Source organism: Loxodonta africana, chromosome 9, assembly GCF_030014295.1.
Source record: "Loxodonta africana isolate mLoxAfr1 chromosome 9, mLoxAfr1.hap2, whole genome shotgun sequence".
NCBI classification, from domain to species: Eukaryota; Metazoa; Chordata; class Mammalia; order Proboscidea; family Elephantidae; genus Loxodonta; species Loxodonta africana.
Genome location: NC_087350.1, coordinates 110,648,071 through 110,665,509, shown reverse-complemented (window position 1 = coordinate 110,665,509; position 17,439 = coordinate 110,648,071). Strand labels below are relative to the sequence as shown.

Here is a 17,439-nt window from a genome sequence, read left to right as displayed (position 1 = left end):
ATGATAGGCGTAAGACACAAAACAGTGCTCTGTATAGTGCTCACAATTCATACAAAATGATCAATACTGAAAGCCAGTTTGCCGTTCCGTTGCCAGCATCACCCATTGATTTTATCCCTCCTCCAGATATCAGTGCTTCCTGTGTTACTTTTTTATATTGTTACTTTATAAAGAAACTTTTTATTTTAAATTTGTTTTAGATTTACAGCAAAATTTGGGAGGTAGTACAGAGAGTTACCGTATATCACGCACCGTTTCCCTTATTGTTAACATTTTACATTAGTAGAGTGTATTTGTTATAGTTAGTGAAGCAGTATTGATCCATTGTTATGAAGTAAAGCCCATGCTTTATGCACATTTCTTAGTTTTTACCTGATGTCGTTTTTTTCAGTTCCAGAATCCCATCTAGGTACCACATGACATTTAGCTGTCATGTCTCCTTAGGCTTCCCTTGGCTACGACAGTTACTCAGGCTTTCCTTGTTTTTGATGACAGTTTTGAGGTGTACTGGTTGGGTATTTTCTAAAATGTCCCTCTTGCACATGAGACTATGTGGGCAGCTCCTGTCTGGAGGTAAGATGAGAAGGCAGAGGGGAACAGGAGCTGGTTGAATGGACATAGGGAATATAGGATAGAGAGGAGGAGTGTGGTATCTGATTAGGAAGAGAGCAGCTAGGAGTACACAGCAAGATGTGCATAAGGTTTTGTATAAGAGACTGACTTGATTTGTAAACTTTCACTTATATAAAGCATAATAAATGTAAATAAATAAATAAAATGGCCCTCTGTTGGGATCTGTCTATTGCTTTCCTCATGATTAGACTGAGTTTATGTGTTTTGGAGAGCAAGACCACAGAAGTGCTGTTTTCATCACATCGTATCTAGGGTTAAAAGTAACTTAGATTGCATAAGGGTAGTAACTTACAACTATTGATGTGACCTGTGATCACCTTGGTGAGGTAGTGTTTGCCAGGTTTCTCCAACTGTAAAATTACTTCCCCTTCCCTCCTTTCCACCCTCTACATTGCAAGGAAGCATGCATAGCGGGGTTATGTTCTACTTCCTTGAGGGCAGAGTATGTGCATTATTTGAAAATCTTCATGAGAGATTTGTCTCTTGTGCATTTATTTATCATCAATTTACATCAGTATGAATTGATGGGTATTTTATACTTTGGGTTGTAATTCAATAATACTTTATTTTGCTGCTCAAATTTTTCTGGCTTTGGCCATTGGAAGCTGTCTTAGTTGGCTTCTGTATCCCTTTGGCTTACCCCCATCCTTGTGTTTTTCTGTTTTTGAGCACTTTATGGCTCAACAAGATGCTCCAGGCTCATCTTGTGTATTTCCTGCCCCAGTCCTAGAATCAGCCATTTCTCCAAGGAGCCCTGGTGTCTTGAATTGGAGAATGGTATTAGGAACCAAGATCCATATGCTAGGTGTACTCATTGCACCTTGCTATTGGACTGTCATTGCCTTTAGGCTGTCTCAGATGACACAGCAAGGAAGTATATGTATATATACTAATACTTGTATACACATGTATCTGTAAATATTTCTTTATGTAACTATCTGCGTCAATGTTAAGCTTGCGTTGCTACTTTTTAACTTCTTTTTGGGTAAAGACTCCAGCCTAGAAGCTGTTACTTTTAAATTGATTTGTTTTATACAGTGAAGAGATGAATTTGCTTTCACAGGAGGACTGTTTATATATCTACAGATCTGAGATTAGCCAAGGTAAAACAGCTCAGCTCAATTTAAATTCTTCATGTTTAGCAATACTCTGCCGTATCCCTCTCCTCAGTCTAATTCAGAAGAGAAAGAAACTACTTCTCAGCAGATCTTTGCTTTCTGTTTTCAGTGTCCCTGCTTTGGCTGTCATTAGCTTCTAGTGCCTGCCTTTTAAATTCTTCTTTTTTTTAACATCTCTTATATTTCGTATTTATTTTTTATATTTCACATTAGTATAGAGTTGTTAAAGACTTTACCTTTGTCATTAGACTTGGTTTTAAATCCCAGTTCAACCACTTAAGAATTGTACAGACTTGGCAATGAAGTTTTACAGTAAGGCTCTGTTTCTCCGTTTAGAAACACCCTTGGGAGCTGGCACTTAAACTCTCAAAAGGCTATGTTGTTATTCATGTAGTAATGTATTAAGGAACACTGTGTTTAACCCTCCTTGTTAGTTGAAGAGTCCAAAAGGATTTGTTTGCTTTTTGATGCAGCTCAGTAATTGTCAGACGTATTTGAAGCCTTTGGCTACCGACATTAGTTTTTTTCCGTGTAAAAGTGTTTGCTTATTTTCTGGACAGTTTATTCATTCAATGAATATTTGTATGTCTCCTGCATACTTGTGCTAGGTCTTAGGGATAGAGGAGTAAACAAACACTGTTATCCCTTACATTCATAGGACTTTTATAAGAGGTGAACTTTTTTTTTTTTTTTTTTTGCTGAACTGAGAACAGCTTAGAAGCTGCGACTTTTGAATTGATTAGTTTGGAATTTGCTTTGGGTTCTATCTATTTTCCATAGTCACAGAAACTCTTTGAGTAGTTAGTGTATCAGAATTTCATTAAATTGTTTCTAGATGTGTTACAAAAATTGGAGTTTTTTTCTTTTTGCCTTTATCTTTCATTCATGCCTATGTAAGATTTGTACAGGTTTTCCTTTTATAGATGTAGAGCTTTCTTTAATTAAAATTATCTATGAGCAGATTTTTGGACCTTTCCTTCCTCCTGACTGAAATGTTCTTTGGACCTCTTGGTAAGCAGGAACAAAAAGTAAATTCTCAAATTAACTTTACTGAAAACTGGTGTAGGTAAAAATTTGAGCTTAATGTTTTAAAATGAGATTTTAACCTCACGTTATCTACTGTCTTATTTTACCCTGGTTTGTAACTTTGAGTGATACTTGGTCCGTTTTAGATATCTTTTCATGTTATTTTAGGAAGTTACAGATCACTGTCATATGTGGAGGGTTTATGCAAGGTTGTGGAGAGGCGGGTCCTTCCAGGTCCCAGTGTGCATTTAACATAAATTGAATCACGCAGACTCTGGATGAGGAACTAGTTTATTTTCTGAAACAAGGTGGACTTTGGAACCTAGATTGATTTTAATTTTGGCTTTTGGCTATGGAAGGTATGTGTGGCTCTAGTGAGACCCTGCTTTAGAAATGATTGTCACTCTGACCTAAATGATGTGTGTGGCCCTGTTTATCATGAGCGGAAACTGTGCTTTATAATAGGGAATAAAATCAGGAGTTCTTGTCCCACTTAGAAAATCTGGTTTTGTTTGTTTTACTCTGAGAATGCCCTACGTTTCTAAGCCAGTGAGTCCTCTCTTACGTGTGATGTTCAAGGAATGGCATTATTTTTAGGTTGACTTAGGTTTCTGTTAACTCTAACTGTATTGCCAAATGTTGAGGTATCCAGATACTAGGTCTCTTTGCTTGTTTCTACCTTGTCTATGACATTTGGTAGTTTGAAACCATTTTATATTTTTTAATACCTTTTTTCTAAGTTCATCACTTACTTTTGAAGTTCTTATTTATATTGCCATCTTCTTATGTATCAAGCTTCATGGTATACTAACAAGAGCATAAACATCAAGATAAAGATGTCTTCAAGTCCTAGCTTTATATTTTATTAGCTTTCACGTTATCTTATAAAATAGGAATTGTTAGCGTTATATTAGGGTTAGGTGAACCTTATTAAGGAACCTTGCATAATTCCTGGCAGCATGGGTATTTAACTTTTAGTATATTACTTTCCCCTGTTCCCAAGTGATGCCATGCCATCTGTCAGAATTATATTAGATACCCTGGGTGATCTTTTATTCCTTCAGGGAAAGAGCCAGCTTGATTAGATGGTTGCCTTGTATTGATGATTTCATTTTTCCTTTTTAAGAGCTTAAAAAGAAAAAAAAAAAGACCGATGAGAAGTGTCTTAGTTATCTAGTGCAGCTATAACAGAAATACCTCAAGTGGATGGCCTTAATAAAGAGAAACTGTAGAGGCTGGAAGTCCGAATTCAGGGTGCCAGCTCCAGGGGAAGGCTTTCTGTCTCTGTTAACTCTGGGGGAAGGTCTTTGTCATCCATCTTCCCTGGTTGAGGAGTTTCTCAGTGCAGGGACCCCAGGTCCAAAGGATGCGCAGTGCTCCCAGCGCTTCCTTCTTGGTGGTATGAGACCCTCATGTCTCTCTGCTTGCTTCTGTCTTTGGTAGCTCAAGAGACTGGCTTGAAATGGCACCTGATCTTGTAGACTGCGTCCTGCCTCATTAACATAACTGCCGCTAATCCCACTTCATCAACATCATAGGGATAGGATTTATAACACACAGGAAAATCCCATCAGATGACAAAATGGTGGACAGTCACACAATACTGGAAATCATGGCCTAGCCAAGTTGACAGATATTTTGGGGGGAGACAATTCAATCCATGACAGGATGTCTCTTAATTACTGCTCTCGGAAGGGTCTTGAACTTTAGACCACTATTTTAGTCATCTAGTGCTGCTATTCTGGAGTGCTGCTATAACAGAAAAACCACAAGTGGCTGGCTTCAACAAAGAGAAGTTTATTTCCTCACACTAAAGTAGGCTAAAGCCAAATTCAGGGTGTTGGCTCCAAGGGAAGGCTTTCTCTCTCTTTTTCGGTTCTGGAGGAAGGTCATTGTCATCAATCTTCCCCTGGTCAAGGAGCTTCTCAGGCGCAGGGACCCCGGGTCCGAAGGACACGCTCTGCTCCCAGTGCTGCTTTCTTGGTGGTATGAGGTCCCCAACGCTCTGCTTGCTTGTCTTTCCTTTTATCTCTTAAGAGATAAAAAGTGGTGCAGGCTACACCCCAGAGAAACTTACTTTACTTTGGATCAGGGAGGCGACCTGAGTAGCGGTGTTACAATCCTATCCTAATTCTCTTAACATAAAATTAAAATCACAAAATGGAGGACAGCCATGCAATACTGGGAACCATGGCCTAACCAAGTTGATACACACATTTTTGGGAGGACATAATTCAATCCATGACAACCACTGTGCTTACCTTTTTTTTAGGAGATTTTTTTTTTTTTTTTACCAGCTTCCATTTCTTAGCTTCTGATACTCTAGTATACCTATTTTCTAATATGCTGTTTTTCCTTTGGTCGGATTGCATGGTTTAGTTCTGGATCTTCCACTAGACTTGACTACATCTGTTTTGCATCTTATAGGTCTATTCTTTGCTTTCAGCTCCCTTTAGTTTTGCCAAGTTAAAATAGGCTGAGATAGTATACTTTCTGTATTTTATTGTTCTTCCTTGAGGTAGTAAATAATTGCATTTGCTAAGGAGTTACTAATTGATGGTGTATAGATGGATTCATTAGACTCTTCCCTTTGCTTTTATGCATAATTCCCTCATTTCAAGCTTTATTGTCTGTTTAATACTTTACTGATTTCTGGTTGGGCAGTGTAAATTATCTTCAGAATTACGAAAAAACTAATGGAACAAATAATAGTCGTAATAGTTTAAAATCCTGGCTTTTCTGTAATGACAGTCTTACTGGATGACTTGCCAGAATGATTCTTCGGTATTGATTGAATTTTGAAAGTACAGTGTAGGCCTGAGTAAGGAGTAGTTAAAGAAAACTCCTGTTTCATTAGAGGAAATTAGGAGGAAAATTAATTTCCATATTAATAAAAAAACAGATTTAAGACAGCAAAACCCAAAAAGAACAGTTTTGATCTAACCTTTTTAATCAGTTTAAACATGAGTAGCTGCAAATATTGTTTACCATGATAACACTCAAATAACTAGAGTTATATTAAGATTTTTGAAGTAGTAGATGAAATTAAGCTTCATTAACTAATTTTAAACTTTTTTTAGGTAAATGAATTGGTGGATGCCAGAGATGTCGGCCTTGGTGCTTGGTTTGAAGCACATATACGTAGTGTTACTAGAGCTTCTGATGGACATTCACGTGGCAAAACTCCACTGAAGAATGGCAGTACTTATAAAAGGACTAATGGAAATGTAAATCATAATTCCAAAGGGAACACAAATAAATTGGACAATGTACCCTCTACGTCTAATTCAGACTCTGTTGCTGCTGATGAAGACGTTATTTATCATATCGAGTATGATGAGTAAGTGCTCATGCTATTGAGGACATCATTCGTGTTTTTGTTTGTAGAAGCAAAGCCTTCCATTCCAAGATTGTTTAACAGTAACTGTCTTTCCAAAGAAATCATTTAGGGGATCATGTTCATATTGTTTCTGTGTGTTTGGTGGTTGTAATCTAATGAATGAGGACTCATTAATTCTCAGTTGTCTCTGGCTCTTAAGTGGTTTGTTGTGATCTAGATCCTAATACCTGGCTTAATTTATGATATAAAAATTTCTATTTGTCTCTTTCTCTGTTAGGTTTTTTGATGTGTATTTTAGAAATGATAAAATATCCTTTAATGTAATAGCCATTAGAATGCAGCTGAAATTTTTTTAACAAGTTTGTCATTGAGATATAATTCACATACCATGCAGTTTATCCCCTAAAGTATACAACTCAGTGTTTTTTAGTGTATTCACAGGGTTGTGCAACCATCAGCACAAAACTAACTTTAGAACTTTTATCCTCCAAAAAGGAAACCCCGTACCCATTAGCAGTCACTTCCATTCGCCCCCTTCCAGTACAATATATTTTAAACTGTTAGAATGGGGATAGTATTAAGAACTTGGCTTGACGGCCAAGGTTTCTAACACTGAATTATCATTTTCTTTACCTGTTTTCAAAATCCTACTACGAAAGTTACCGTTGGGACAGATTTAATATTTATTTAAGACACTAAGTGAACTTACGGCATCATTCAATTGATGGAAAATATTATGCTGCTAGATTCTTACCGAGTATATACTAAGAATTAAAGATCCTAGAATAGTTGTGATTTTTCCTACCCCAAAATGGTATAAAAGACTTTGGTATCAACACATTCAGGATGCCTGGAAAAGGAGTCAAAAGTAAATCCCTATTGTCTTTGCTTTCCTGATATTTCTCGTGGTTGTGGTTTACCTGCCAACGCTACTTATTGCAAATGAACCGTCATACTTTTGGCCATGATACTGGACGGTACTAGAACCAACAACTAGAATAAATTATTAAGGTCTGTGATTGACCAGGACTGCAATATTAGTGAATAAGGCTGTGGTAGAAGGGGGTTGGAGTTGATGTATTGAAAAGTGAGCATCCTCTGGATTTATGAATGCCGTGGAAAAGAGGCAAGATACGGTAATGATGGAGGATTTCGGCTATCCGCGTATCTGCCATCAAACAAGCAGAGTGTTCTTGGTTTGCTTTATTGAGTTTTATATCTTGGAGAATGGAAGAAACAACTAGGAAATCTACTACCTGGGACCCGATTTTGGCCAAAAACGGAGTTACTGTTTGGCAAAAAATACTGTGCAGAATGGTATGACATAGAAATAGGGTAAGAAGTTTTAAGCACTAAGTGCACTAAGCCTTTTTAAATTTTTATTCTTTTAGGGACTTGTAAAGGTGAGTTTGGAGTAAGACATCCAAGGAATAGGCCCAGTGCCTGAATTTGGTGTAATGCTAGAGCACAAAACACTGGCAACTTAAAGATACAATAGCTGAACTTCCTTTGAAAAATAAAAGGTAGTAGAAGCTTGTTGTTAGTTGCCGTTGAGTTGATTCCACCTCGTGGCAACTGCACATGTGCAGAGTAGAACTGCTTCATAGGGTTTTTAAGGCTGTGACCTTTCACAAGCAGAACACCAGGCCTTACTTATAAGGTGCCTCCGGGTGGGTTCACACTGCCAGCCTTTCGGCTAGGAGTCGAGCACGTCACCATTTGCATCACCCAGAGACTCCATAGCAGAAGCTTAGTGATAGGTAGATAAATCCTCAAAAAGAGAGAAGGACTATATAAAATATAGTTGAGCTCCTGGGTACTAGTCCAAATAAGGCTTGTATAAGCACCCAGGAAGAATCATGAGCTGATAATTTGGTAACAAATCCTATTAGATCAAAATTTCATTCTTCATGGTTGTTAGAAAAACTGAAATAAAAAAATGTAGTTAGGTACACATTGACTTTAATAAGTCATCAAACCAGCTCTTCCTTGGATGAAGAATGTATTGAAGAGAGCCGGTAGAGTATGTGGCTTAGCAATAGTAATAAATTTTTATTGAGTAGTATAATTAACAGGATGGGGCTGTCAAATAACCGTGCTGTAAGGATGTTTTATTAGAAGTATTATAGCTGGAACGAGCCAGGTGGTGGTAGGCTGGTTATTCCCTATGTGGAATATTGTCTTCCAGCCAGCACACTTTAAGAACAATATCAATAGGACCTGGTACATGTTCAGAGTAGAATCTAGTGTGTAAAAATGTAAAACCATCACGAAGAGCAACTGAAGGAACTAAATATTTAGCTTTGAAAGACGCGGGTCTTGATAGCTCTCCTATTTTAAAAGCTGTATCTAGAAAGATGTTCTGTACAACACAGAATGTAAGTTTGAGGAACCTAAACTTCCTACGGGTTAATTGTTTAATGATAGAGAATGTTTTACCTTGAGGCAGCCAGCAGCTAAGATTGGCCGTCTTCACGTGCAGACGGACAGACTTGGCTAGAGACATTGCCCTGCAGAGAGGATTTAAAAAGTTCGGGATGGTTAGGTGACCTCTAGTTTCAGCACAAGTTTTATTCCCAAGGCAGTATTTCCGAGACACCTTTTTTATACTTTAACTAGACAAGCTTTAAGTAGTTATAGGCTATTATCCCTTTGAATTATGGTGTTGGTGAAGAATTTTGAATATACCATGGACTGCCAAGAGAACAAACAAATCTGTCTTGCAAGAAGTACAGCCAGAATTCTCCTTAGAAGCGAGGACGGCAAGACTTCGTGTAACGTACATTGGACATGTCATCAGGAGGAACCAGTCCCTGGAGAAGGAAGGACATCATTCTCTTTAGAGGGTCAGTGAAAAAGAGGAAGACCTTCAACGAGATGGACTGACACAGTGGCTGCAACAATGGGCTCAAACGTAACAATTGTGAGGATGGCGCAGGACCAAACAGTGTTTTGTTCTGTTGTACATAGGGTTGCTATGAGTTGGAACTGACTGTACAGCACCTAACAACAACAAAATTCCATTCTTTTATGATACTGATTAAATACTGCCATATTTCCCTCAATGAGCTAACTTTTCATTTTTCTCCCCCTGGAGTGAGTTGATAGTCATTTCTTATTGGCAAGCCTGTAGATAATCATAACTCCCGACCTCTGAGTACAGCAGTGTAGTTTTGAACAGGCTGTCATTTAGCAAAGGCGAGGAGGTACCATACACTGCTCGAGGAATATGGCTCTGCAGTTCTTTTAGGACATGCAGCGTTGTCAGTTTAAAATGCATCCATTCGAAAGCTATTTTTATTTTTTTAGCAAACTGAAGATCTAATACATTATCAGACCAGATGAATTCTTAGTTTTTGAAACGAACTTTATTAAAACAAAATTATTTGCTGAGTCAGGCCAAGATAAACAGGTATTCTCCCTTGCATCTTCAGTTCTCATTCTAGTCAGAGCAGAGGTAGAAAAAAACAAGAAAAGAACAAATTTGTGATATTTCTTATTAGGTAGAGGGGTTTCAAAAAACAACAGTGCCAAATATGATCATTAGTGGATATAATACATTAAATGAAGCCATTCATTTAAAATACAAATGAAACCACATGTGAAAGTTTTGTAGTTTGTATCCTAATCTGTTTTCCACCCTCAAAATTATAGATGTGTACGTTGTAAATTCGTGAAAGACAGATTATATTACGAGATTAAAGACACTAATTTTTAGAGAAGTTTTAGGTGTACAGAAAAATTTGTACAGAAAGTACAGTTTCCATGTGCTCCCCCCATTTCTCTTATCATTAATATATTAGTGTGCTATATTTGTTACAAATGATGAACTAATATTGATACATTATTTTAAGTAAAGTGTATAGTTTATATTAGGGTTCACTGTGTGCTGCAGTTCTGTGGGTTTTGATAAATGCATAATGTTATGTCTCCACTGTTAAAATATCATGCAGAATAGTTTCGTTGTCTTAAAATGTCCTGTGCTCCACCCATTCATCCTTCCGCTTGAACCCTGGCAACTACCGATCTTTTTGCCGTTGCCGTGGTTTTGTACATAAGCTGAAGTTTTGAAGGCTTCTCATGAAGGTATTTTAGCTTGTAGAAGTTTATAGTTAGTCGCTCCCCTATTGCTTGTGTCATCCTTAAGATTCACAGCTTGTGGACTACTGCAGAGAATATAAAGCAGATGGGTCAACATCAAAGTACCTAGTACAAGGTAGATATTTGTGTTGTTTTTTTTTTTAACAGGCGAGGAATGTGCTCCTTAGTTCAGTCAAGTATACGAGACCAAATGGGCAACATCTGCCCCAAAGTAAAGATGAGAAGGCAGGAAGGGACAGGAAAACTGGACAAATGGGCATGGGGAACTCAGGGTGGAAAGAGGGAGAGTGCTGACACATTGCGGGGATTGCAGTCAATGTCAGAAAACAATTTGTGTATAAGTTTTTGAATAAGAAAATCTTTAAAGTTAAGATAAACATTTTTAAGGACCATGAACGTCTGTATCTCAGTTCACAAGGCTGTGACTTTAATCTTTTAAGAGAAGAGACTCTGAAGCCATTGAGGGTGAAGGGCCATGATGTTGACTAAAGTGGGAGAGGTGGTTTTGGAGAAAGACAGCCATTTTTCTAGTGTTTCTAGTGGGTAATATTTCTGTGGCATAGCTTACGGCATTTTAGAGAATGTTAAGCCTTAATGTGGCAGGCTCTGAAATAACTTTTTTTTTACATAAATTCTCATGCGATCCTTACAATGACTATAATGTTAAGTTACATTAACTCCCAGGTGAGGAAACCAAGGCTTAATGGGCCAAAGGTCAAATCCATTAAATGGTTTGACTGCTGAGCCCAAGAGTTAACCAGTATGCAGTGTTGCCACCCAGCCTAGACATGGTACCTGAGGTTAGTAGTAGCCTATACATCTCTTGTCATCAAAGGTTAACCGTTCTTAATATAGCATGTCCTTGCTTTAGACTTTGCCTGGGGCTTAAAGAAAAAAAGCACACATACAACTTCTGTTGAATTAAACTCTTGAGTTAGGTATGTTAGCACCTGTATGCACCCCACCCAGTCCAATCCATACCCCTCACCTGGTTTCATCATCAGCAGACTGTCACTAAAATCTTATCTTGCTTTTGTGTTAAGAGACGTGTTTTCAGTGGACTTGATTCAGATTAGTTTTAGAGGAACCCTGGTGGTGCAGTGGTTAAAGTGCTCAGCTGCCAACCAAAAGGTTAGCATTTTGAACCCACCAGCTGCTCTGCGGGAGGACCAGCTGCTCTGCGGGAGGAAGATGTGGCAGTCAGCTGCTGTAAAGATTTACAGGGTTCGAAACCCTATAGGGCAGTTCTACTCTGTCCTATAGGATCACTGTGAGTCGGAATCAACTCTACGGCAGTGGATAATATTTCATTAGAGGCCACAGATGGTATTATAATACCTGAGGGATCCAAGTGTTCATCCTTCTTTTAGCACATGCCTAGGTGGCCTGTGGCTTGCTGATTTTTCTATTTTCATATAGACCAAACTTTTAGCTCTCTAGCCTTTTTCTAAAACGAATATTTCACTCAAGCGCCTTGTCAGTTTGTCGTACTTGGGGGGACATGTGTGTTACTGTGATGCTGGAAGCTATGCCACCAGTATTTCAAATACTAGTAGGGTCACCCATGGTGGATAGGTTTCAGCTGAGCTTCCAGACTAAGACAGACTAGGAAAAAGGACCTGGTGGTCTACTACTGAAAAGAATTAGCCAGTGAAAACCTTATGAAGAGCACTGGAACATTATATGATAATAGTGCCAGAAGATGAGCCCCTCAGGTTGGAAGTCACTCAAAGTACAATAGGGGAAGAGCTGTCTCCTCAAAGTAGAGTCAACCTTGATGTGGATGGAGTCAAGCTTTCGGGACCTTCATTTGCTGATGTGGCACAACTCAAAATGAGGGAAAATAGCTGCAAACATCCATTGATAATTGGAACATGAAATGTACGAAGTATGAATCTAGGAATATTGGAAGTTGTCAGAAATGAAATGGAATGCATAAAGTTTGCTATCTAGGTATTAGCTGAAATGGACTGGTATTGGCCGTTTTGAATCAGACAATTGTAAGGTCTACTATGCCGGGAATGACAAATTGAAGAGGAATGGTGTTGCATTCCTTGTCAAAAAGAAAATATCAAGATCTGTCCTGAAGTGCAGTGCTGTCAGTGACAGGTTAATATCCATACGCCTACAAGAAGATCAGTTAATATGACTACTATTCAAATTATGCACCAACCACTGAGGCCAAAGATGAAGACGCTGAAGATTTTTACCAACTTCTGGAATCTGAAATTGATCAAACATGCGATCAAGATACATTGATAATTAGTGGTGATTGGAATGTGAAAGTTGGAAACAAGGAACAGTAGTTGGAAATACAGTCTCGGTGATAGAAACGACAATGGAAATTGCATAGGACCTGTGACTTCTTCATTGCAAATACTTTTTCCAACAACATTAACATTTACTCTACACGCGGATCTCACTAGAGGAATACGCAGGAAACAAATTGACTATAGCTGTAGAAAAAGACCATGGAAAAGCTCAGTCAACATCATGGGTCAGAACAAGGCCAGGGGCTGACTGCAGAACAGACCATCAGTTGTTCATGTGCAAGTTCAAGTTGAAGCTGAAGAAAATTAGAACAAGTCCACGAGAGCCAAAGTAAGACCTTGAATATATCCCACCTGAATTTAGAGACCATCTCAAGAATAGATTTGACACATTGAACACTAATGACTGAAGACCAGAGGAGTTGTGGAATGACATCAAGGACATCATACGTGAAGAAAGCAAGAGGTCATTAAAAAGACAGAGAAGACCAAAATGGATGTCAGAGGAGACTCTGAAACTTGCTTTTGAACGTAGAATAGCTAAAGCAAAAGGAAGAAACTGATGAAGTAAAAGAGCTGAACAGAAGATTTCAAAGGACGGCTTGAGAAGACAAAGTATTATAATGAAATGTTCAAAGAACTAGAGTTAGAAAACCAAAAAGGAAAAACAGGCTTGGCATTTCTCATGCTGAAAGAACTGAAGAAAAAATTCAAGCCTTGAGTTGCAATATTGAAGAACTCTACAGGGAAAATATTAAACAATGCAGGGAGCATCAAAGGAAGATGGTACAGTGTCACTGTACCAAAAAGAATTGGTTGACGTTCAGCCATTTCAGGAAGTAGCATTATGACCAAGCATCAATGGTATTGAAGGAAGCAGTCCAAGCTGCTCTGCAGGCATTGGTGAAAAACAAGGCTCCAAGAATTGAAGGAATACCAATTGAGACATTTCAACAAATGAATGCAGTGCTGGAAGTGCTTACCTGTCTGTCGTTTGGAAGACAGCTGCCTGGCCTACTGACTTCCTGGAAGAGATCCATATTTGCATCCATTCCAAAGAAAAGTGATGCAACAGAATGCAGAAATTATTGAACAATATCATTAGCATCGCACACAAGTAAAATGTTGATGACAGTCATTCAGCTCAGTTGCAGCAGTCCATTGAGAGAGAACTGCCAGAAATTGCAGCCAGATTCAGAAGAGGACGTGGAGCCAGGGACATCGTTGCTGATGTCAGACGGATTTTCACGGAAAGCAGAGAACACCGGAAGGATGTTTACCTGTGTTTTGTTGACTATGCAAAGGCATTTGACTCTGTGGATCATAACAAATTATGGACAACATTGGAAAGAATGGAAATTCCGGAACACTTATTTTGCTCATGAGGAACCTGTACGTAGACCAAAAGGCAGTAGTTCAAACAAAACAAGGGGATACTGCATAGGAAAGGGGTGTGGGTCAGGGTTGTATCCTTTTACCATACTTATTCAGTTTGTATGCTGAGCAAGTAATCGGAGAAGCTGGACAACGTGAAGAAGAACAGGGCATCAAGATTTGAGAAAGACTCTAACATCCTGCATTATGCAGATGACAACCTTGCTTGTTGAAAGTGGACTTGCAGTGCTTACTTGTGAAGATCAAAGACTACAGCCTTCGGTGTGAATTACACCTCAGCACAAAGAAAAAAATTATCACAACTGGACTAATGGAGAACATCATGATAAACTGAGAAAAGACTGAAGTTGTCAACGATTTCATTTTCTTCGATCCACAATCAATACCCATGGAAGCAGTAGTCAAGAAATCAAATGACACATTGCATTGTTAAGTCTGCTGCAAAAGACCTCTTTAAAGTTTTAAAAAGCAAAGATGTCACTTTGAGGACTTGGGCCTGACTGAAGCCATGATGTTTTCATTCTCCTCATATGCATGGGAATGCTGGACAATGAATGAGGAAGACCAAAGAAGAATTGATGCCTTTGTGTTGTTCCCGAAAGATACTGAGTGTATCATGGACTGCCAGAAGAATGAACAAATCTGTCTTGCAAGAAATATAGCCAAAATGCTACTTAGAAGCAAAGATGGCAAGACTTTTGTCTCACATACTTTGGGCATGTTATCAGGACGGGCCAGTCTCTGAAGAAGGATATCATGCTTGGCAAAGTAGGAAGGTCATCGAAAAAGAGAAGACCTTCAACAAGATGGATTGACACAGTGGCTACAACGGTGGGCTCAAGCATAATGATTGTGAGGACGGTGCAGGACCAGGCAGTGTTTCATTTTGTCGTGTGAGTTGGAACCGACTGGATAGCACCTAACAACAACAACAAGCTAAATAATCTGTAAAGCAGTATAAACCAGTTGTCATCCAGACAGTCTTGACTCTTGGCGACCCTGTGTGCATCAGAGTGGAACTGTGCTCCATAGGATCTTCAATGGATGCTTTTTCAGAAGTGGATCGACAGGACTTTCTTTCAAGGCAGCTTGCGGCAGACTCCAATCTCCAACCTTCAGTTAACTGTGAAGCCTGTTAACCATTTACACTGCCTAGGGACCCCTAGTGGTTAAGTGCTGCAGCTGCTAACCAAAGGGTCGGCAGTTCAAATCCGCCAGGCGCTCCTTGGAAACTCTGTGGGGCAATTCTGCTCTGTCCTGCGGGGTCGCTATGAGTCGGAATCGACTCGATGGCACTGGGTAGGGACTCCAGTGATCTGTATATTAATTAACTTAAAGCCCGTTTCTCCAGTATGCAGTCTTTACCCATATTAACTTTGCTTAGAAAGTGATGACCGTAAGGCATTGGTGGGTAATTTATTTGAAGCGTTCGTAAATTCTTGAGTGGTAATACTCTGTGATAGTTGAGTATTTGTTCTAAGATCTAGCCCTGGTTTTCCTGTTAAATTAAGCTCTTAAATAAGCTAGTCAGTCCTCCTAAGCACAAGCTTCCTAAATTTGAGATAGGGTTGAACTAGATCCCAAAATTTCTGCCATTGTAAAACGGGTTTTCTTTGAAATGTTATCAGTGGGTGGAGCAACTCAGTCATTGCGGTGTAATGAACCAGTAAGTTTTTAGGCATTTCAAAGGTTCTCTAAAGAAATGTTGTCATAAAGTCCTTAACTGTGTGGCCTAGGCTTTCATTTTTAGGTTATAGTTACTACGCTACCACCTGTTCTCTTTATCTTCCTCCTACCAGGGATTCAGCATGTACCCTTAGTCAGTCTTATCAACAGTTATAAAGGAAAATTTGAGAGCGTTTATTCTTGTCAATGACTTGCCTTTCTTTAATAGCTTTATTAAATTTAATGATGTAATTCTGAGCCCTGGTGGTGCAGTGGTTAAGAGCTTGGCTGCTAACCAAAAGGTTGGCGGTTCAGATCCACTCAGCCGCTATTTGGAAACCCTGTGGGACAGTTCTGTGTCCTGTTGGGTTACTATGAGTTGGAATCGACTCGACTACAGTGGGTTTTGGTTTTTGGGTTTAATTTAATTGATTTGTAAATTTTAGTTGGTTTTTGTAAGGAGAAAAGTTAGCTAGGAAATAACTGGTTTCTTGAACAAGGAAGTATGTATGTAAAGACAGAAAAAATCATATATTTCTGTGTGACATCTTAAGTTAGGCAAACTTGAGGTCTTTAAACGTAGGTAAATGATTGTTAAGAGGTTTTTGTAATGGTACCGAAAGTATTATATGATCTTCATGCTGTATGATATTCACATTTAAAATTATACTATACAAGTAGTTTACCTGGATTATCTCACGTAACCTTCATAAAAAACCAGCGAAGCATAGATACTTTTTTTATGTGTAAAGTGGGGATAACTGAGGTTTAGAGAGGTTAATTTGTCCAGTGTTGGAGAGCCAGGAAGTAGTAGACCCAGATTCAGAAAAGTATGTGCTTACAAGTTGCAGCTACTCCACTGTACTATGTCTCATTTTGAGAGAAGCACATTTATAAAATGATATTTTGAAACAGTGCCTGTATAGCATGTAGAGTTATTTATATAATTTAAAAATTTTCTGTATTAATCTTCCCAGTCACAGTGCTTTCAAAGAAGAGATGCTGTGAACCAAAGGGTCTTTACCTGCCCATAAACCTTTTTATATATTTTTCCGTGGAGAGGATACGTAACTCATTGGTACTAAGAGTTTTTAAACCAAAAAGATTAAACTGCTGTTTTTAACAGTGTTAAGGCTTTACCATGGGATTCAGATCTAATTGAAATGTCACAGCATCACTTAGGACTTTAGGGGTATCTTATGCTTATGCTATTATTAAAAACTCATTTGGCAAATGTCTTAGAATAATGTTACCATTGCTCTCAGTATTCTTTATGATTTTTTAGCTATTCGCAGCCTGTGGTAAGTGCTTTTGAGTAGCCTTAATTATGACTACTGCAAATACAAGTCAGTGAGCCAATTCTGAATAAAATCAAGCACTATTTTTAGATAAAAAGTAGTTTTTCTATAAAGTAACAAAACCGATATTCTTGAGTAAATTGATGTAGTCATCTGTTTCTAAAGGAATCCTGAAAATGTTTTGAGCAATGTCAGATGTAATCATTTCTGGGTTTTGATGGGAGAAAAGGAGTAGGAGATTTTTTTTAATGAAGTCATAGTGTTGGACTTGCATATAGGGGGCTGGATGATGCATGTAGTTTCAGAACATCGGTGCACTGACCAGTCTGCCCCATTGCTTCTTGGTTGTTACTGGTGTGTTTTATCAAAGGCTTAGAACACTTCCCACAACCTTCTGTGACTTTTCAGGGTCCTCAATGGATAATCAAAAGAGGGAGGAAGAAGCAGGACAGGTCTGTGATCTTAAGTCATTGCTCTTCTATTTTGCTGTAAGGTCACCTGTTGTTAGGTGCTATCGAGTCGGTTCCGGCTCATAGCAACCCTGTGTCCAACAGCATGAAACACTGCTCAGTCCTGCGCCATCCTCACAATTG

General features: G+C 38.7%; 1 protein-coding gene across 3 annotated transcripts in view; it reads left to right on the top strand.

The window, feature by feature from the left end:
• UHRF2 (ubiquitin like with PHD and ring finger domains 2) overlaps positions 1-17,439 on the top strand; it is a 93,344-nt gene that overhangs the window by 16,488 nt on the left and 59,417 nt on the right. For all 3 annotated transcript variants that reach the window (XR_010322863.1, XM_003407351.4, XM_023545270.2), the window contains one exon: positions 5,858-6,117. Coding sequence is in view for 2 of the 3 variants with exons in the window: in XM_003407351.4 (XP_003407399.1) it covers positions 5,858-6,117 (260 nt within the window). In the remaining variant the exon portion in view is untranslated. The remainder of the gene's footprint in view (positions 1-5,857; positions 6,118-17,439) is intronic.